The 21,881-nt window shown below is 39.3% G+C and overlaps 1 protein-coding gene across 5 annotated transcripts in view; it reads right to left on the reverse strand.

The window, feature by feature from the left end:
• Positions 1–21,157, reverse strand: part of DNAJC24 (DnaJ heat shock protein family (Hsp40) member C24) — a 39,525-nt gene extending 18,368 nt beyond the window's left edge. The window contains exons 1-2 of one of the 5 annotated variants that reach the window (XR_004241070.1): positions 20,756–21,157; positions 19,276–19,416 (exon numbers count right to left, since the gene is read on the reverse strand). Coding sequence is in view for 1 of the 5 variants with exons in the window: in XM_032113528.1 (XP_031969419.1) it covers positions 19,276–19,383 (108 nt within the window). In the remaining 4 variants the exon portion in view is untranslated. The other 4 variants (XR_004241071.1, XR_004241072.1, XR_004241073.1 and 1 more) reach the window with 4 other exon arrangements.
• Positions 21,158–21,881: the final 724 nt, after the last annotated feature.

A 21,881-nucleotide genomic window follows, 5' to 3' on the forward strand; every position in this document is an offset into this window, starting at 1 on the left:
ATCTATTGCCTTTGATATCTGTTACAGAATAAAGAACGGGCAAGTAAACAAACCTTTTCTGTCTCAAAAAAAAGGTGCTAATGTGTTGAGCTTTTGATGGGTTACCCTTCCTTCCCAGACCTGGGTAAGAGAGCAGAGGAGGCTGCTGTTCTGCTAAGTTCTTTATTTCATAGTCTCATAGCTTTCTTGAAGGTGGAGTTCGAAGGGGGTTACATGATAAAGGCAAGCAGCAACAGCAAACAGCAGGCAGAAAACAGTTTCTTCTTCTATATGCTCTATACTCTTCTTACAGAAGTGTGGATTGTATTTGCTAATTGACCAATAAGATTAACACACGATTCCAGTTTTCCTTTTCTTAACCTATCCTGATCTAACAGTTGTAAGTCCTACACAAGTGTTACATAGGTATTACACAGATTTGCATATATAGTTTCAGTTCTTATTGTTTATGTGAACACTCTAAAAAATGTGAACAGTATAATTCTATCTCTATTTTGTCTAAAGTAAAGAATTCTGTGAAAAGGTAACACTGCTGCAGTAAGAACTGTGTTTAAGGTCTCTGCTACAGCTTTTTTAATGTTTAAGGCACTTAGCATGTATTTCTACTAAAAGTTAAAAAATCTGTATTTCTATTTCACTTTGGTGTGACTTCATGTATCTCAGCTTATCCAAAGGCTTTAATTCAACCCCTGTGCTTTGGCTTCCCTCTGGGTCTGAGTCCAGAGGAGCTTTCACTCCAAGACTAATGTTGTTGCAGTCTTCAAGCACAGACTGTGAAAATGCCTTGAGTTCCAACATCTATTTTATTTATGATATTCTTATTTGTACAGTGTAGCACACAACTAAGTTCGTATAAGAATTGGGAACATGCTACAGCACATTCAACTGCTACTCTCTGAATTTCTGCCTACTTTATACTCCATGAAGTTTGGACCCTTCTGCACTTTAAAGAACTGCAATTCCTGGAAGTTAATGTGACCATTTAGTCAACAACTGGTATTACATCTCAGTAACCTATCAGCAGACCTCAAGAACTCTCACACCACAGCACGAGGAACGATGAGAGCTGGCTGAGCTTTGGCTGAGCAACTCAAGCGCCACAGATGCCACGCCAAGGTCCCCATCCTCCCGACCCTGCTATGAGCTCCTTAACTTTGGGCAATAAATGTAACAGGGTGACTGATTTTAATCAAATTCAAATTAGCAAGCAGAAATCCTCTAGTTAAATCAATGTAATGTACATTTCTTACTGGAGCTCATGAATTTATTTTTCAAAACACATTTACAGCACCCAGTGAGAATCAGGTGAATAAAGCTCAGTGGGAGGGGAGGGGTGAAGCATTACAGGTCTAAGTTTTACACTGGAATCTCTCCCTAAACTGTGCAATACATGAAAACTAAATCACTTAATATGGTCAAACTTTTACTCATGACTACTTTACCACATACCAGATTGAAAAGGCTGGTTATTTAGAAAAGGTTTTAAAAGCACTATCCTTTCTCATCTAGTAATTAATACATTACTGTGGCTGTTTTGCCTTGTGTATAAAGGGTATTCACCCTAAAAACAAAAGATGCACCACATCCCTAATTCCATACATCAAACCAAGAGGCTTTATTTTTGAGGAAAACTACCACTGCTTCCAAATTTTCATTTCACTTACAAAAAATTTATTTAATCTACTACTATATATTTCACAAATAACTGTAAAAAAACTCCTCCCTGCTGAAATTACATAGCTTTTATGTAAGCCACTTAAAATGTAAAGTTTCTTTTTTCTGACCGAGGAAACTGAAAGGAAATCAGTTCTAATTTTTTTCCAGGATCAAACTAAGGAGTACTCTCTACTTTCTACAGCTTTGTCTCTCCTACTTTCCAGTATTTTCTGCAAAGTTGTCAAGCTTTTGCAGAGTTCTTCAGCAGAAAATAAAAAGTAATACAAAAAGGATGAATCAAATGTGGCTGCATTAAATTCTTGACCTCTTCTGAGATGATTATTTTAGAGATATATTTTCAGATTTTTAAATTTTTATTATACACTTTTCAGATTTTTCTCCCCATAAGGGAAACCATTATTAAGGTTCTAAAATTCAAACGTAATGACAGGCATAAAACAATGATGAAATCATCAGAGCTCAAAAATTCAAGTTAGACTATTCTGGACTTACTATCATGAGTCATAAAGTAACCATTAAATAGTGAGTTCTACCAACAGAGCGTAATAAATTTCTAAACTACCTGATTTATTAGAGATTTTTAACTCTGAAATCATCTACAGTCTCATGGAATCACCTTGCTAAATTGATCTGACAGGTTTAGATAAGTCTTGAATTCCTGCTTTATTTCTATAGGGGATGTGTGCCTACATTTGAATAAGGAATATATGTGAAGCTGGAGATGTGCCCTGAGTAAATCAAGTAGTAGGATTTTACCAGAGGATTACTTAGATGCACCCAAGTATTTCTGCCTTTGAAGGAAACTACATCTCATGACTAAACCTGCACTTTAAATAAGAGCAAATGATAGAATATTAACATCCCGAATTAACTCAGTATCTCAGCATCCTTATCCCTTTCTCCATGTTAGGCATATAGTAGTAGCTACAGTATTTTTATAGCTAGTACTTCATCCATGGAATGCAGTGAGAAGTATGATTTCCACCAACTATGAATTACCTTTTTTTTAAAAAAAAAATTCACAGCCTACACTACAACACCTTTTGGAATGTGTAAAAAGATGCGTATTTATATTTAAAAATAAGCAGTGATGAAAGACACTCAGCAATGGTCAGGGAAGAGAAATTCAATCCCAACTTTACAAAGAGAACACTCTTCGTATCTGGTGCAGGTACATTTTTGATGAATGAAAGAACTGAATTAAAACTGCAAACAGAAGAGATCCAAGCCACGAAATCGGTATGCAAAGGGTTGGATGGACTAACATGGCAGAAGTGGAAGTTGCCCTGGATAAGCACAGGATAGTGTGAGGTGAGAGCAGGACACACCACTGACAGCCACTGGCAGGAGTGAGCTGGACACTCCACTGCTCAGAACAGAAAGAGAATGAGGAGGGGGGAAACACTGGAAGCAGCTGGATGAAGAGAGAAACCTAAGCCATCATTTTCCAACCACATCACCAGACTCATGGCTGGGAATCCAAGAGGATGAAACTTTGACTCCTTAGGGCAACTGGACAGATTAATACCAAGCACTTTTATCAATCAGATTATCAGTATTTGGGGGTTCAATCTGTTTATTCTTGTATCGAAGCTCAATATCACACAGGCAATATATTCAAATTTCAGAATCAGAACTCTCCCTCAGAGTAATAAACTGTTTTTATTTATAGCACACTATGACACAAAAAAAGTTGAAATGGGCTTAAGCAAGCAGAACAGCAAGCGTCATGCAAACAGCCTTGCTCTGTACAAAGTTAAACAAACAAGCATGCTGCACTAAGACAAAATGCACAAATCGTTACCAGTATGTCCCTTACAACATACTGAAGTGCATCCTTTTAACAAAGCAACAAGATCAAAGTACAAAAATTAATATGAACATAAAAATATCGAAATTGGCAACTATGTTTAAAAACATTTGTCATGCTTTATTCTACATGTATACATTATTAACTGTAATTGTTATTATCTACAGGTTAAGCAAATGAAGTCAGGACAAACTGTCAAAGTGTTCTCATCTGACACAAGTATTTATAGGTCCATGCAAATCTGTCTGTACATTATACAGCCCATCATAACACTTCACATCACATTAAAAAGAAGCTGCAAGACAGTCAACATTAAGAAGAAAAATATTAACTGGCTATTTCCTATTTAACTTCTGATTGAGTTTGAATTCTTGTAAAAAAAAAAAAAAGAGTAAATTTAATGCCAGGCTGTTCTTAGTTGGAAACTCCTTTGCCCCTGCTTAAAATGTATGTAGTAAATACCAGTTTTTACTGAGACTTGCCAATAAATCTCACCCCCTGACATAGTGTCTGTTCATACTCAGTTTTTGGCTGCTCTGCCACAAATGCCAACAAAGGGACCAATTAATGAAAACTTTCTTGATACATTCCCAGTGGATGAATGTCCGCCTTGCAGAAGGTACCTTGACAACATTCATCTCGCACAGGCCAAATGGTTGCTCTGTGGTAGCAATTAAGACACCACCAGCCTTGGCTAGATTTAAACCAACAACCAAATCTGTGTAGGTCGGAACAAATGCTCATAGAAATCTGGAGAAATTAACTGCTAAACAAGGGCTGGATTGGGTCATATAATTGCATCCATTTCTCTAGTTATTTACAGACCATGAGGACACATTTTTGTAAGAAAGCAATTACAATTCCTAAAACAAAATCTGTCAATCTGGCCGTATGACCACAATATTTAAGCCACATCTATAAATATCTAAGAAATCAACAACTATTCTAAGTAATTTCAAAAATCAAAATATTATGGTAGGCTGACGTTCTCTTTGTACTCAGTTTTTTTCTCTCTCTCCACAAAAAGACTGTGTTCAGTCTTCATCTTCCCATAGCTTTGGAATCAAGTTTGGACAATTAAGTTTAGTGCAGCATTCCTCCTCTTTCTAAAATTACATTTGGAAATAAGAGTTTTGTTGCTTTGATCCAGAAGCGTTCATCAGAGGGTCTCTTGCTGCAGATTGTGAGCAGGATTAGTGTGAGAGCTGGTAGAAAAACCCTGCCTCCACTGCAAAGTTCAGACTGACTTTGGGTTTTTATGCAAGGTACCCACCCTGTAACCTCTGTCCTCAAACAGGTTCAAGTGTGGCTGGTCCAGGTCCCAGCCCTCATGAACAAGTAATTCTGCTTCTACTGGTCTCATGGCACAATAAATTTATGTTTAAAGCTGTCCAAGATACTAAACGTCTCGATCTGAAATACTATCAGCTAAGCTTAACACAGTGTAGGAGAGTGGGTTCCCCTCATCACCCCCCACCCCGGCAAAACTGCACATTTCCAGTTCTGAACTGTCATTGCTTGTAGCAATATTTTCAATCAAATTATGCAGCATGTATTGAAAGTTCCAGATCAGCTGATAAAGCACCAAAATGTAAAGCTGAGCAGTCTCCCTGCTGGACACAGCATGGAAAAGGAACCATATAATGCAATTACAACACTTCAAGAGCTCTGTAATTACATTTAAAGTTAACACTTTGGCTAATTTTACATCCATTGTCACACTGAATACTTTCAGCCACAAATCCCCATCAGCATGTAACAGAACTAACACCCAGATCTGGTATTACCTTTGCCATGCATATGTCAGCTATAGCTGAGCACCCAAGCACAACACCTCCAAATGATCATTTGCTCTGCTTGTGGGCAGGATATACAGAGCACAGACTGGCTGCTGTGCTCTAGGGCTGAACTGTTTTTCTTGCACAATCCATTCTGTGGATGGTTTGAAATCAGAACACAGGCCAAATTATCAATTCAGTTATTAAACTGGAATTTGAACTTTTGGTTAACAAAATTTAAGAAAAGCATGTTTTAGCCACCTGTGACAACCAAGGAAAAAGGTGACAAACATGCACTTGGCCCCCACCCTGTGGCACTCACTGAAAGGTCACAGAAAGAAGCCATTTTCCAACTTCACCAGCTGAAGTTATAAAATTAGGGCAGGGTAAAAAAATACACTGTTTTACACACAAAAAAAGGAGAGGTCATTTACTCAACAAAAGTACTCTGAAACAGGAAGATGTTTATCTCAGTAAAACAAAGGAGCTTAAACTGCAGGAGAAAATGAGTTCATTTTGAAAAAATCTTCCATTTAACCATGTAAACATTAAACTTCTGTCACTGGAGGAAGAACTTCTGAATGAAGAATGTGAATTAATTAGCAACTTATTTATACAAATGAATGGAAAAAAACAACTAATTACCAGTAACTAAATAATTCTGGCATCCTACCTTCCTAGACTCAGAGTGCTTTTCAATTCAGAATTACTTAAGCTTCACCTGAAAAACTCTTGAGCACTGCTGTGTAATCAAAAACCAGTTGGGGCGGAACCCTCGAGCATTGTGGTGCTGACTGCCCTTCCCTTAGAATCCTTTTGCTTGCCATTTTATCACAGGAACCATCAGGAAATCTTACTGCCCTAGTATTTCTCTCTTGCTACATAGTTTTATTTAAAAAAAAAGAACAACGATTTGTAGATCAGCTCTTATGTTAAAAAATACCTGAGCAAACAAAAGGCTACATGACTTCAGAGCAAGACGTACAAAACAGAGTTGATAATTTGATATGCGCTCCTTCTATGAAGTATGAAGCTTCCCCCAAGGTTGCAGTGGAAAGGGAAATATTTCAGCAATGAAGACTTCCTTCCCTGCCTTTTCCACAGGCCTATTTTGCATATAAAGGTCTTGTATAGTTGCCACCCTGCGACATCACAGCCTGGGCACTCTGTGGCCTACATGGTCCATCAAGTACTAATTAGGTAGCATGTTCTGTCAACACTTTCTTGCTCTTCTTCCATTAATTGATCATCCTGCCCAATTAATACAATGCAACACAGTTCTGAAATCCTTGAGATCCTTTACCTGTGAGAAACAGGGATGAAGGGAAAAAACACCCTCCAAAAGGGCCACAAGGTAGCTGCACTTGTCCAAGATCCGGAGTGACAATAACACCACTGTGCTGAAAGGTTAATTATGTTCCTACCAACTTTCTCTTGAGACTATGATTGTTTTTTATCTAAGAATAAAGACTAAAAGCAAAAAAAAAACAAAAAACCCCAGCCTACTTCATCTAACAGGCTATATTATGTTATATGGTAACAGCTTATGAAAAAGTAAGGGCTGCAGAACCAAACTCACTTGGCTATTAACAGCATATTTATCATCAAAATATGTGTGGATAATGTTATCATTGTTAGGCACTACAAACCAGAAAAAAAGTCACAAACACTGTGCACATATTGCAGCACACTAATCCCACCTATGCACACCAAACAGCTGCCCTTACAGTCACACAGCCAAAGCAACCATAAATCAGCATTTTAAAAAAACTACGAGAAATAAAATACATGCTTTCTCCATTTATGAAACTGCACTGAAGATACCAAAGATAAAACCCAACGACAAAGCAGCTGCCAAATACAACACGCTACTGCCACCTAATGCTTACCAGGTTACAGCAAAACACGGCATTGTCCCTCTGCACTACACCAGCAACGGGGGCCAGAGCGAGTCCCAAAGTTTATTGTTGTTTTTAAACATTTGCTTCACATTTCGTCCCCTAAAGTCTTCCTAAACTGAACTGCTGGGAAAACATCCTTTCCTGTACACAAAGACTGGAACAGGCAAGATGTATGTTCAGTGGATTAAAGGCGGCACTTGAATTTCGTCCGCAGGAATACCAGGGATGTAACACGTGCATTTCAGTAGGACGCTCACAGTGAGCAGTGAGGACCCTCACTAGGTCAGGCTTCACACTCGTTTGCATTTTGTAAGCTACCCCCTCTGAAGTAACTAGCAATTCAATACTGAAAAGCTTCATGTGACAAGCATTCGGGAAGGGAAAAAAGAAAGAAAGAAAAGTGAGCAGTGCTCTTATGTTAAAATAGCACAAAACAAGATAACTTTGAAGGTGCTTTTTGTATTTCACTGATTTTACAAAGCACTCTCTCCAAAGTGTAAAACTTGTTCACTTCCATGAAAAGGATGATGCCAGGTCTTAAACTTGCCTTCCTAGTCCACAAACAATCTTTTCAACATGCTCACTCAATTGGCAGAAGATAGCAAGGAACATGGAAGGACCCTGCTTGTTCCACTTACAAAGAGGAGAAACAGAAAGTGAAGAGCTTCTTGTGACATTCATTCTTTTCATATAGAGATTTAAACTTGCCCAAAGGATGTCTATCCAATGACAGCTGGACTAGAGAGCAAGGAATTTATCTACTTGATTCATTACTTCAGTCCATCTCTTCTTCCTTTTTTCCCCCCAAACACAAACAACCTTTAAGCTTTTTAACAACTTTAGCCTTGCCCTACCTGATTTTGTTATCAGCCTTGACACTAATTACAGCCTCTGCTGTCCACCTCCAAGATGATTCTTACTCATGGGAAATGTTCCTTATTTGTGGAAAAATAAAAGATGACCATTTCATTTTCCTTATCTCTTAGAACTTATCCATTCTATGACTTTTTTTTAACATTGCTCATTGATCAATTAGCTGGTGAAAACTGCATCCAGTCTTGTCCCTTTTTCCTCCTTATAATCTGCCATGATCAAAACTATTGTGCAAGTATCAATCTTCCCACACAATATTCCACTGCTTGCATGTTTTACATACATTAATAATCTTTTTCATAACCCTCTGCCCAGAAATAACTACTGTTATACACAACATTCAGCACAGCAGACCTACACCTTTGCTTGAGACAAATAAAATCCACCAGAACAGAAATATTTCAGATAACACTATTGTTGCTATAGCAGTAACTATAAGGAAGTATTTGCTGTGACTCAAATATTTGCAGCAAAACATCCTCAAGACAGCACTCTGGAGGCAAAAGGAGTTTTCCTCTAACATTTTAGTTATTCATTACCCAATGGATAATTTTAAAAGAAAACACCCACAGAACAACACAAACTGCTTTCTTTTAAAACCAGCCAGAATTAAAAAAAAAAAAGTTAGGATTAAATGTACACAGCAATGTGCAACAGTTATGCAGAACACAAAACGGGCGTTCACTGACAGATGCACAGTAGAAACACAGGATGGGACTATCAGTCCAGTGCAGCAAATTCTTGAAAATTACTGGAGTCCTCAAAGTGCAGTTAAAAAACCCCATAGACTAAACTACACTGTCATAAACTCATTAATTTCCATGCTGGGGTTTTTTTAAAGCTATCTTGTTTAGACATACTCTAAATGCAATTGCTTTTATCATGGTACTGTAGCATCGCCCTGCTACATTGAGCTTCCACACTCTTTACTGGTGTTAACTGGTGACAGTGGCTCTCCTCTTGGACCAAGGCAACACTCCATGAACCTGGTATTTTACAGCCCTCCAGCTTCCCCTGCAAAAACAAGGAACTGCAGATTCTTGCTTGGAAACTTCCACCAGATGAGACACATAACCTCTTGCACTGGCAAGGGAAATGGCCCCCACATCTGCAGCAGCAATCACCAGTCCATCCTACAGAAACTGAAGTAATGAACTCTCGGTCCTTTCAGCCCCAATTCCCCACTCTCTGGAAAGATCTAACCCCATGACATTGGGAAGAGTCTGATCAAACAGCAAGTAATTGCCACACACAACTTTCATATTAAATATTCACATCTCTCACCCCTCTCAGCTCTTGAACAAACAATGCTGAAATCAAGTGTAAAAGTTTCAGTTTCTATTGATGGAAAATAAAATCAACTGTTGTTGTATAAATAGAAGAAAACAATTATTTGGCTAATGAAGGTAGGAAAATGAGGAGAAAAATCAGAAGCTATGGTTAACGAAAAAGTACATCTTTAGAAACAGACTCTTTCATTTTCTTCTCTTTCCATGGCCCCTTATTTTCCTATGAAGAGTGACCCAAGAGCCTCAAGAGGTACTTCAAAAAGCCCTTTGAAAACTACACTATACAGCAGGAGAAGAAAAACCAATAGAAAATCCATCAAAAACTAGCAAAGGGATGAAGGGGAAAAACAAACACTTAAATTTACAGTAGTATAAAGGTAAAAATACAAAGGGAATTTTACATTTTTTCTGAATTTCTGGGTCCTATGATTACAATTTACACTATTAAATGTCACATTAAACAATACTCTGTTGTTTAGGCATAGATTATTGTGGCCCTAGTCATAGAATAATTCCAGACAAACAAATGGTTAGGAAAATAGTTAAGGCAAATGCTACTTTCATGTGAAAGCTAACTCCCGAATCCTCTATTTTATTATTAAAAAAAAAAATAAATCTCTAAAAAATAAATCTCTAAAAAAAAACTAACAAACAAAACCCTCCAGAAAACCAAACCAAGCTTAAAACTACTGAAAAAATGGGGATGAACCTTTCCAGCTGACATGAACAGTAGTGCTTGAAGGAAAACCCACAGGATGCTATTTCCTGGCTGAGTAACATCTGGCAGGGACAGGCAGTTTGGGGCAGGAGCCTTCAGCTGGCACTGGAACTTCCAAGAGGAAAACCCTTCTGCAGGCAAAGAAGTCAAATACTTTGATACCCTCAACTTCCTAAGAGCTGCTGAGCACAAAGCACAGTTTTCTGTGTTGCCCCCCTGCCCCAGTCACTAACACAATATTCCAAACCAAAGTATAACATTCATTTTCCAATTCATCTGGAATACCTGAAAACAGCCTCACACCTTTAAGAGGTCAGATTAAGCATAATGCAAAATAATCAAAGTCCCTAAGGCACCTCAGGTGCAGATGGAAAGCAGGCCTTGAAGAATACAGGACTGCTTTTAAAATATTGTTTATTAGCAACCATAACTCCAACACTTGCATACAAGTGGTTTTGATTTTTTGTTTTCTTGAAACTATTTCAGCTTTCCCATCTCTGAGAGCAATACAGAATCACTACAGTGTTTGAAGACATTTGAGATCTCGAAATAACAGGTTCGGCCTTTGTTGAATTACAACTTTTAAAATGGACATAAAAAGCAACAACTTAACAGAATTTACTAAGTTGTGAAAACCAGTACTAAAAACACCAAACAGGCAAGAACCTCCTTGCAAAAACAGCACAAAACACAACAGAGAAAAACCCTAACAGCAACAACAAACAAAGAAGTCAGCATTAATTCAAAAATTCATAGCCTCAGTGACAAAACAATTCCAAACATAATCCACGGAATCACACACACTCAGAAATTAGTTTGTATTGGATTTATTCATAGGCTTGAAGGATGTGTTCCTATCTGAATTGATCACTAGTTTGGTGTTAACTTCCAGTTTACATGGACATGGTTGGCAAATTTCTCCATTTGCAGCCAGGAAACAACTTTGGCAGTGTGTCCTCACAACCCTAAAGGGACACACTTTGAGGGGGACTCTAGGAAAGCACATGTCAATAGAATATTCTGCTCTACCAGAATTCATTACTGAGCTTTCGGACACTGATATTTAGTAACACTCTATCTAGGCAGTCTTAGCCTTTACGAAACTGCCCCATTTTAGAAAGGAATAGTCAAGAGAAGGAGATGGAAAGGTAAAGCCAAAACTTAGCACAGGTCAGCAACTGTAGAGGAATAATGCAAGGATTTTATCCCTTGAGTTTCAACAGCAACATTTACAGAAACCAGAGTTTCACTGGGAGAATCCTCCCAAGCCCATCCTTGGCATTGCTCCTCTGTAGCAGTCGGAGCCAATCCTGGATTGCTCTGACAGAAGATAAGTACCTCTTAAAAGAGCAGCTCTTGTTCAGCCTCTCCTCAAAGACCTCATTAGTTACAATCTAATGTTCTGCCAAGGAAAGAAAAACGTTTAGCTAAGGTGCTGGCTCAGCAAACTCATTCATCTTTACCTTCTTTGACTATGGACATTCTTAGGTCATAAATCCAAGCAAAACAGACTGATTTTTTTCATTTGTTAATTTAGAAGGAATAGCAATGAAGGGTCAAGTTTGACAACAGTCAGTCAATAGCAGACTACTGACTTTTCAGCCTTGAAACATTACTTTTAATGTACTGAAAATTAAATGAAAAAGAGTTTGTCCAAATGACTGGCAGTTTACAAAAAGTTGAACTTTTTTTCTAGAATAATAAGCTATCTACAAAGTATCCTATAAGCCAAGCCTTCAGGTATATGAATTCGCTTCTGCATTAAATCAGCTCAAATGAGCTCATGTGTGCTGAGCATTTGAGCTTAATGGGAGATGAGGAAGCATTTGTGATGCACTGAGGCAAGGAAAAGATGGAGGGTGGGACAGTTATGTCATTCAGATCAGGATTTTCTGACTCTAAAGATGAAGGAAAGAAGGAATGTTAGAATGTGTTGCTTTAACAATTTTCTGTAATAATTATATTATGTATTTCAAACAGAAGACAAAATTAGACACAGATAATTTATCTAAATAATAAAAATCCCCACAAGTCTCCAAAACACTGAGTTTTATAGGTTAGTACATCACATAACAATATTTTTAAAGATGTAGTAACTATTTCAGATTCAACACAAACATGGTTGATTTCCTTTAACAGCAATAAGACATCCTTACATAAACACAGCTACTGCAAGATGATTGATTCTACCACACTTTTATTATCCTCAAACTATTGTTCTGGACTTACAGCTTCTTTAAATAATTGACTTAATGTTTAAAATTTCTGAAGTAGACACCTGAATGCATAGTCCGATTTGGAAATGCTGAACAGCTCAAGGCACTCTTGACTGTGGCTGTTCAAACATCAGAATAACCAGAACATTTATGATGTGAAAGTGTTATGCTGGTCTTTGTAGCTTCCTTCTTTGTGCTTTAATTCACATCTTTTGCTATATGATTTTTATTTCAAACATCTCACTTTAGAAATTCGATGAAAAGCAAACTGCACAATATAAAACTACTTAAATATCTCTTCAAAATGCTGAAAGAACACTTGTAAATATTAAAGAAACATCTTTATGGCATTTAATAAGCTACTACTTAAGATTTTACTTTTAATTGGAATTTTAATTTTATACTGACTCAGGACACAGTGAATATTTGTGAGTATTGAACACCTTTCACAAAAAGTCTACCAAACAACAGTATAGATCCTTTTTTTAATATAAGTTACAATGAATAACTTACATAACCAGGGCACAAAATGTTCAAGAGAGGCATCAGATTCCTCTGCAGAGCACAAATGATATCAAAAGCCAAGCACATATTGGCCAAATCTCCCATTTCAATAGCCTGATGCCCATTCTGTTATATATGAACCATAAATCTACAAAGGAGGCGGTATCAGAAGCTGCTCATTATAACAAATGAGCTGTGGACAGTAACGCTGTAAGTAAACAGGTTAAATCTAGAAATAATTTTTGAAACTAACATTACTTTCACAACTGGCTGAACTACCTGGATAAGCAATGCACTTACTTGCTGGCTTATTTTGTGATGCTATGGGTTCTCATATTCTATGTAAGTTAAAAATAAAGCTTTCTTCTGTAGGGATATTCACACCCCATCCACTTGTTAAAAGTCACCTACATCTTTAAAAAATCATTACACATTACATAGTAGTAAGTGAGACATCACTCCCTGAGTGAGACCGGGCTACCCCTTTTTCTACTAAGACACCTCACTACATCCTTTCTCTCTTTACCTCTGTCCATGATCTCTGTCCACACCCCGTATTTTCTGCAAGTCAGCACACCTTTCTCAGTCACTTCCCGTGCAGGATGTGTGCTGGGTCCACCCTCCAGCTCCTGGTGAATCCCTGAATTTCACTGGATTAGCAGCTGCCTAATTCTGTACAACACAGTTACTGCAGGGGAGCACCTACAGCCCAAGGACAGACTGCCACCAGCTTCGCAGCTTCCCGGGGCTCTGACGGAGCCAGCAGTGGCAGCGTCACACCACTCCACGGAGTTCAGTTTTAAGCAGCTCCACGGTGCTCAGCTTTAATCTCCACCCTGACACATGCAACGCCTCTGTGGTGCTACTCAGACTGAGAAAAGTTCCTGTTACTCCAACATCTACAAATAATCATCACCAGTGTAGCTCCCTGTTCTCCAGACCGCCTATTAAATATCACGGTGAACTCTTCTGGTATAAGGGAAAACCAAACAACAACCAACACCAAAGTCAGGTGAATATATCGCCCAACTCATAATTTAAACAGCAGCAGCACGATCATGACCTGGCTAATGAAGCTGTTTGAATTAGTGACTTCTCTAACACCGAGCTTCACTTGGTACTACCTAGGCTAGTAATCAACTTCTCAAGTCACAACTTGAAAATATGCCCCCTTCTTTTTATTAAAGTGATAATTAGTAAATCAGATGTAAAGAACAGCTCAAACTACCCTGTGCATTAAAACAATAGTCCTTTGTATTAAAGTTGATAGCTTATCTTTCTCTCTGTAGCAATTAGATTAACTCCAGTCAAGCTCCAGCCAGGCTGCACTGAACGTGTTCTGTTTATATTGTCAAATTACAAATCCATTTTCTACCAGTTAGGTGAAGTTAGAATTAGCTAAGCACAATGATCTGTTCAATACCACTAACAAGTATGCTGCTTTTCAAACAAAAAAATAAAAAACCAGCCAAGGCTGTTGAAAGAGGAATACATACACTGCCTGATTCTCATGATAAGCATTATTATGAGACTTCCAATACAAAACTCAGTGTTTTCATTTTTAAGTTTCAAATTCTCAACTTAAACTCAGCATGAAGTTACTCAGTAGGCAGGTCCTTTCAGGAGTAATACTGAATCTACCTTGCAACAAACTTTAAAAGAGCAATCATGCAAGCAGCTCTTTAACTTTACATAAATGACACCTTCTGCATTTCTTGTGATTGCAGAATTTAGATGTGTACATAAATAGATAACAGATTTTTTGCTCTCCAGAAAGTCATATGTCTTTCCTTTAAACATGGTCCATGGAATAATCTCTTCTTGAAGTAATTTTGCCTCATTAAATTAAATGTCTACTAATTTCCTTAATTACTGTTGCTGAGAGTCATTCTCACCTATGCCTGATGCTCTGTTTGCAAATCTTCTACTCTTTCAAACAGATCAAGTGAGAACCTTAACACTTTGTATTTATGTACACACACACACCCCCCACCCCTTTTGATAAAAAAGATAATCTTTGTAACACTCTGTGTTAAATGGCACATTTTATTTCCTTACCATATTAAAAATAAGAGCTTCTTGCATACTGCCTGCTCAAATTACATGGATTTTCTTTAAGATTAGGGCACACATTGTAACAGCAGCATATAATTTTCCTGCACAATAATTTTTTTCCAGTTGAAAGGTATCCTATAATATCATCAGCATCAACAGGAACAGACACCTGATTTTCAGCTAGACAAAGCTTATGCGTTTGGTGACTTTATTCCTGGTGAAAAGCAGTTTTCAAATATAAAGCAGTTACATAAAAATTCAAAAACAATCTGACAACTTATTATTTGACCACAAAGTGCTAGACCAAAAGCAAATGCAAAAATTGTGCCAATAATAAGGTGTGTGGGGGGTGTTTCCCCTGAATGTCCTATTTTTGTTGCTCTAATTTTATCTTCTGTTGATTTTACACACATTTAGAAATGGAACATAAGCACTGTCCTTCCTAAAAGCTGCATGGATTCCTTAAAAAACCATGCATAGAGCACAAAACCCATTTATCCATTTAAGAAATCACCTTGTTGAAACTACCGTGTATCTAACTGTGGATAAAGGGCTGTGTGTATCCCAAATACCTCAAACCCACCAGCATGCTCCAAAGACAGAAGATTAAAGACCTATTCCTACCACTTCAACAAGATATTAATTCTCAGAATTGGCCGGGTTGCTTTCAGAGTATAGAAACTACAAGTCCTCTGTGCTTCAGAAAGCACTTTAGCATGAGTTTGTAACAGCCAGCCAAGGAATCTTTGCATTGAGCTATGCTGGTTTCAAAGCACTCATTTGCATTTTTTTTTTCCTTTCAGAATTACTGGCTGGAGCTTTGTGCCAGAGTATGAGCCTCCATACACAAAAGTTTTAATTTCTTTTAAAAATAAGCTTTTTATAGAATTGACAATGGCACATGCATCTTGTGCCCCAAAGTCTGTCATCTTCAGCTGCTACTGATTCTTACAATAATAGAGTATCAAGATGATCCAGGTATCAGAGTCACCTAAGTACACAAGAATTATTTAAAAAATTAATTTAAGTCTCAAGGAAATTTTATAAGATGCTTGAATAATTAGAAGGGGCGGGTGAGAAAAAAAATACCTACTTTTAGCCCAAATTCCTTTTCTGTATCAAATTAATACTATTCTTAAGGACTGAACTGATATTATCTACAGTAAAATAATTCACTTAAACACATATAACCTGACAAAATGCAAAAATTAAGTGTAGTAAAGAAAAAAATATTCTCTCTAGTAGGGTGTCTAGGTACAGTTTTGTTCTGGGTTATTAACCTCTTCCATCCTCAATTTGTTAGAATTATTAAAAAGGGGTTTGGTTTTAAAAATTCATCAGTTTTAAGCAAATTTGCCCTGATGAAGTCATTCTTACAAAGCTACAATTCAATCACTTTTAATTGTGTACTACTTTGTATTATTAAGGTCAATCCTGAGATTTAACTGCAAATACAGTTATCTTTTGGATGACATATGGCAAGATCTCCAACTCTTTTTAGCTTTGGAAATTTTACATCTGCCTGTTCCTTCAAGATGCTAAGCATACATGTGTTGACAAATACAGAAAATAGCAGATGGCAAAAAGCAAATGCTCAGCATGAAGCATTGGGGATCACTCGAAAAAGGGTTGGACTCAGAGATTTGCCATTTTTATTTTAACAGTAGAATTATGTTTAAAAATAAATTCCACCATCTATTCTGCTTGATGCTAAGGCACCCATGTGGTTGGAATATTCATGATTACAGAATCCATGTCATATTAATTGCAGCTGGTATCCAACATGCACGTTGCTTTACAATCCTTTGGATTTTAGGACTATTAGCACAGCATAATTCTTCAGGAGATTAACTTCTGCAGCTATATAAAAATTGGAAAACATTCTGCACTGACCATAAAATTTGACATGACATCTTTTAAGAAGCAATACATGGCTGTGTTCATCTGCTATTCCAGTGTCTAAAAATCTGCATGTACCTGCAAGCAGCCCTGTCCCCCGCCCTTGGCAGTGCTACTTGTACCACCCCCATCTCCAGTAACTGCATCAGAGAACCCAAGGAGCACCTGGGCACTCAGAGCTCAGAAGTTACCACAAACTCCAAGGGCCAGCCTGGACAGCAAGAGGGACTTCATCTGAAAGGACACAAAAAGTAACGCAACAAGTCCATCCAGTGCTGTACTTCTCACTAACAATGCACAGCGGATGACCAGGGAACAGCATCAGGATAAAACAAACATTCAGCAACATTCCCCTTATATATCCAGTATTCAGAAGTCCACAGCTCATGAATCCCTGAATCAGAGAGAACATCTGTGTGTTAATATGCCATGGCAGACTTTTCTTTCAGGAAAGTCTTACAGCTTTTCCATCCATGGAACCTGTCGGCTTGACAACTGTGGCACTTTCACACTGTAACTAAGAGAAGATGTGTAGTTTCACTTCTGTTAACAGCTCTGAACAACACCTATGATTTTAATTCCATTATTATACACCAATTCATAGGAAAAGAAATATATTAATTCTATTTCAGTATTACACTTAAATTAGCCCCCCATCTGAACAGAAGAGGTATTTTACACCATGGTCCCCTGATCACCTTCATTAGCCACAGAACCACAGAACCACCAGGTTGGAAGAGACCTTCAAGATCACCGAGTCCAACCCATGCTCTAACACCACCTCAACAAACCATGGCACTGAGTGCCACATCCAATCTTTTTTTAAACACATCCAAGGATGGTGACTCCACCACCTCCCCAGGCAAATGATTCCAGAACTTTATCACTCTTTCAGCAAAAAACTTTTTTCTAACATCCAACCTAAATTTCCCTTGGCACAGCTTGAGACTGTGTCCTCTTGTTCTGTCAATTGTTGCCTGGAAAAAGAGACCAACCCCACCTGACTACAGCCACCTTTCAGGTATTTAAGAACAAAGAGATCTTTATTAATCTTTTACTCACATTTTACCAGCAATTCAGTAGAACAAAACTATTAGGAGGTTCAGGAAAACAATGATTTCTATTTAAAGGGAAACTAAGAAACTTGGTTTCCAAAGCCCTCTCCTCCGTTAGAATAATCAAAGTTTAATAGTGAGAAACAAAGGATTTATGTCCTATATCTGCACACGAATATCTTGTCAGGTGTAGAAACTTAAAACTAAGTACATGAATCAGTTTTAGACAAAGGAACAAGTTCACAGAAAGCACTCAGGAGGCGTAGATGTACAGCAGGGGGTGACTAGCAAATTCAGCTGAAGAATACCAAAATGTGTAAAATTGGAACATACTGGTGAAATGACCAAACTTTAAAACCATTTTTATAGTGGCTAGAACTAAAATTATTTAAAGAAACTCACACCAACATAAAAATGAACAACCTCCTCCCCAAACCCATGAATTTATTTCAACTCTAACAAAACTCAGTCTCCTGGTCACTGGCATTCTCTTTACCTAACTTAAAAATCCCAATTTCTTATCACATTTGTTCTGACACCTCAAACCACCTCAAATCTGCCATGCACATGCTCCAGCACCCACCCTGCCAATACTGACAGTCTACCTAGCAGCTTCCTACAGAAAAGAGAATTTTTCCTATAAAAACTGGGTTCTGCTCACCTCCTTTCTTCTTCTCTACCAAGTCACCAGCTTTCAAGAAACAGGAATTTAGTTACCTCGGGAATTCTATTTGTCTATCAAATTCAGCTGAAAACAGTCAACAGTATCAAAAAAGACATTCAATTTTCCTCAGAAACCCAGACCAAAGCACTTTTTGAGCAAAATGACCAAATTCAGGGGAGGGAGTAAAACAGAATAACCAAGAATCACACCAAGTAATCTGGTAAAGCTCCGAGATTCTTATGCATATATAGCAGCAGTACAGAAAAAATTAGGGGAATTCACAGAACATGAGGTCTTGATGTATGACCAAGAATACAACTCCACAAAAACTCACCAGAAACTTCTCAATAAAATTAACTTGTTTTCCTCCTATGCGTTTTTTATTTCATTACTGCAGACTATCAGGAAAAAACCTCTTTTTCTTTGTGTACTCAAGGATTGTATTCAGCACACTGTACCTCGCATGACAGTAAATACCACAAGTATCAATTAGCAAATTTCATGTGCTACAAAGACTTTTTGACTTGTGTGCCTGATTATCCAGCACCTGATAAACGATTACTTGTCTCAGTTTAGCAAAGCTGGGAGACACATCAGTGTTCTGGAATCAGAACACCACAACCCCTCTTTGCAAATCTGCTGAAAACTCATAAACTGTAGACGTTTATTTCAAACTTAACCCAGCCTTGGTGAACTGATATTACAAACGTACTCTGATCAATCACATCGATACAGAAACTGTAAAACCAAATTATTTTATTTAATAATCGCAACTATTACCTTCTTGGTTTATAAAAATGACTTTCGTGCATCTTAAATATCAAATCCAGACATACCAACAAAGCGAGTTTTTGGTATTTCCGTTTCAGTTCTGCTGGGCTGTCCGATGGTTTGGCCCCCAGGACCTTGTACCAGTCCTTCTGGTTTATCCTTTCAAAGGCCATAGCCTGACTGGCTTTGAAATCACGTCCTCAGCACTGTGTAAGAAAATCGAATAAATGAAATTACAATTTGAAAGAGAAACAGAAAAAGCAAAAACAAGGACCTGGCAAACTAGAGGATCACGGAACTGACTGTAGCCCTCCAGGACCTCTACACCATTATATGAGAACTATTGTGCAAAAAAAGCTTAATTCATGTGACCATTCCATCCCATAGATTGCCATATGTGAAGTCTCGTGTTTCCTGTCCAAGTGCCTCAGCATATCATGTTTCAGAAGCCACTAATACTTCTTCAAAAATCATGTTGTATGTAAAATGACCCACACTGCAGATACACCTTTTATACAGACACTTTTTAAAACAAACTTTTGATTTTGAAGCAATGCTGTACTTAATACATGAACACGTGAAGTACATAAAAGTGTGATATTTTTCAGTTTGGGAGTAAGATCCATGCAAGAAGACACAAGAAAAGGTATGTGTTGTTTTTTACAAAATGGCATTCAGAGCATGGGAATTCCTTCATCCTGCTGAGAAAGAAGACAACTTTCTTAAAGCAGAAGAGAATGTAAAAACAAAAAACCAAAAATGAACCAAAACATACAAAGTTAGCAGAGGTTACTAAAATCTAACTAGAAGTGTGGTTTTCAATTTTGGCTATCTTTCACCAAGTTAATGACACAGGAAGAAAAAAATAAACAGGAGGACTAAATGCTAGAAGTAGAACGGCAATGCTTGAGCTTCACGCAGATTCTTAGGTGTGCTGGAATCCCAAGCTTGCAGTAGCTGATTGACCACGAACTATCAGGTAAGAGATAACACTGTCAGTAGGCAAGAGCTCTATAAATAGACAAGTTCTATAACTACAAACTAACTAATTGTGAAACAAAACAAAAAAAAGGTTTGGGATTTTTTCCATTTCAGCACTAAAACTGCTCCCTGATGACTATCGTCGTACTTCAGAATCAACATTTCTTTCATGGGAAAAAAACCTAAGTTTCAAACTCGGCAGAGCTACGAGCAGACCGCGGGACCCACCACTCCAGGGGAAAGCACCACGCACCCGGTCCCACCCGCGTTTTGAGAACAAGCCGAAAGGCAGCGCCCGCCGGACCGGGCTCTCCGACACCGCTCCCCACAGCGGCGCCACCGCTCAACCCCGGCGCGAGTACCTCGGGCCTCTGCAGCGGGCGGGGACGGCCAGGGAGGCCGCCGCAGCCCGGCCTAGGCCGCGGCTCCTCGCACTGCGCCAGGCCCTGCCGGAGGCCCCCCGCAGTCCCCCGGTCCCCCCTGACCGCCCCGGCCCGACCCAGCCCAGACTCCCGGGGTTCCCCCGGTCCCTCCCCGCTCCCCGCGGCCGCCCCGCGCACCCACCTGCCCCGCACCATCGGCGGCAGTGCCACGCATAACTCGTCCGGCGGGAAACACCCTACTGTGCCCCGTGGCGCTTTACGCCTTTAGGCCCTTTAGCTCGGCCGGGGCCGCAGCGCGCGTGGCTCCCGCGCCGCCCCGGCTGTTTCCAGCCGGGCACTAGTGGCGCCGCACCGGCAGGAAGCGCGGCCCGGCCGGGCACGACGCGTCCCCATGGCGACCGCGGCTCCGCCGGCGCCGGTCCCGGCCGCGGGAGCTGCTCCGCACCCCGCCCGCCCCTGGGCTCCGTCTGGCGGGGTTCGGTGGGAGAAGGCAGCGCTGCCCATCCCGTTCTCCCTCGCTCGCTGCGCGGCAGCCCGGGCCGCCCCGCAGCCGCTTTCCCCGCAGGGACTCCGCCTCCCGGGGCGCAGCCGCTCCCTTGCCCGCCCGCGCTGCGGGGCTCCCTCCGCCCCCGGCCGCGCAGGCGGAGCTCGGTAGCCTGGGCTCCCGGCCTTATAAGCGGGATAAGGCGGTGGTTTCTTTCTCGGAAATACTTGTCCTAAAGGGGAAGGAAGATCGTCCTCTTGATGAAAAAAATTAAGCTCTGGAAGCAGGTTTTAACGATGTAAAGACGTTTCCTCATTAGAAACAAACAAGAAACCACAAATAACTTTACATCCCCATCCCTCCCCCAAAGACACGAAACCAAAAACCACAAACAAAACCCCACGACCACCACAAAAAAAAAAAGAAAAAAAAAAGAAAAAAAAAAAACACAACAAAAAACCCCCACAAACGCTTAGGTGGGTGCTGTAGGCCAGCTTTTGAAATCTTAGGCAAACCTAGTTAGCAAAATCCCTAAATGTTACTCCAGGCAAACTCAGTTCACACTACACTTTTAAATGTATAGCATGCATCCTCTGACAATGTTTTTATGTGATACGCTAGAATTAAAGCAACTTCTTGTCATTTTTCATACCCTTTGAACTCTTTGAGTAGAGCAGCAGCCAGGCTGTACAAACATTGCCAGGAAGAGCCAGAAGTGTTCCTGGCATATTGTTCCCATTAACCACCAGTGAAGGAAGGGATTGGGACAGCTGGGGTTGAATGATAAACATGGAGAATTGGTTTAAAGTTTAACACTTGCTTC

Source organism: Corvus moneduloides, chromosome 6, assembly GCF_009650955.1.
Source record: "Corvus moneduloides isolate bCorMon1 chromosome 6, bCorMon1.pri, whole genome shotgun sequence".
NCBI lineage: Eukaryota > Metazoa > Chordata > Aves > Passeriformes > Corvidae > Corvus > Corvus moneduloides.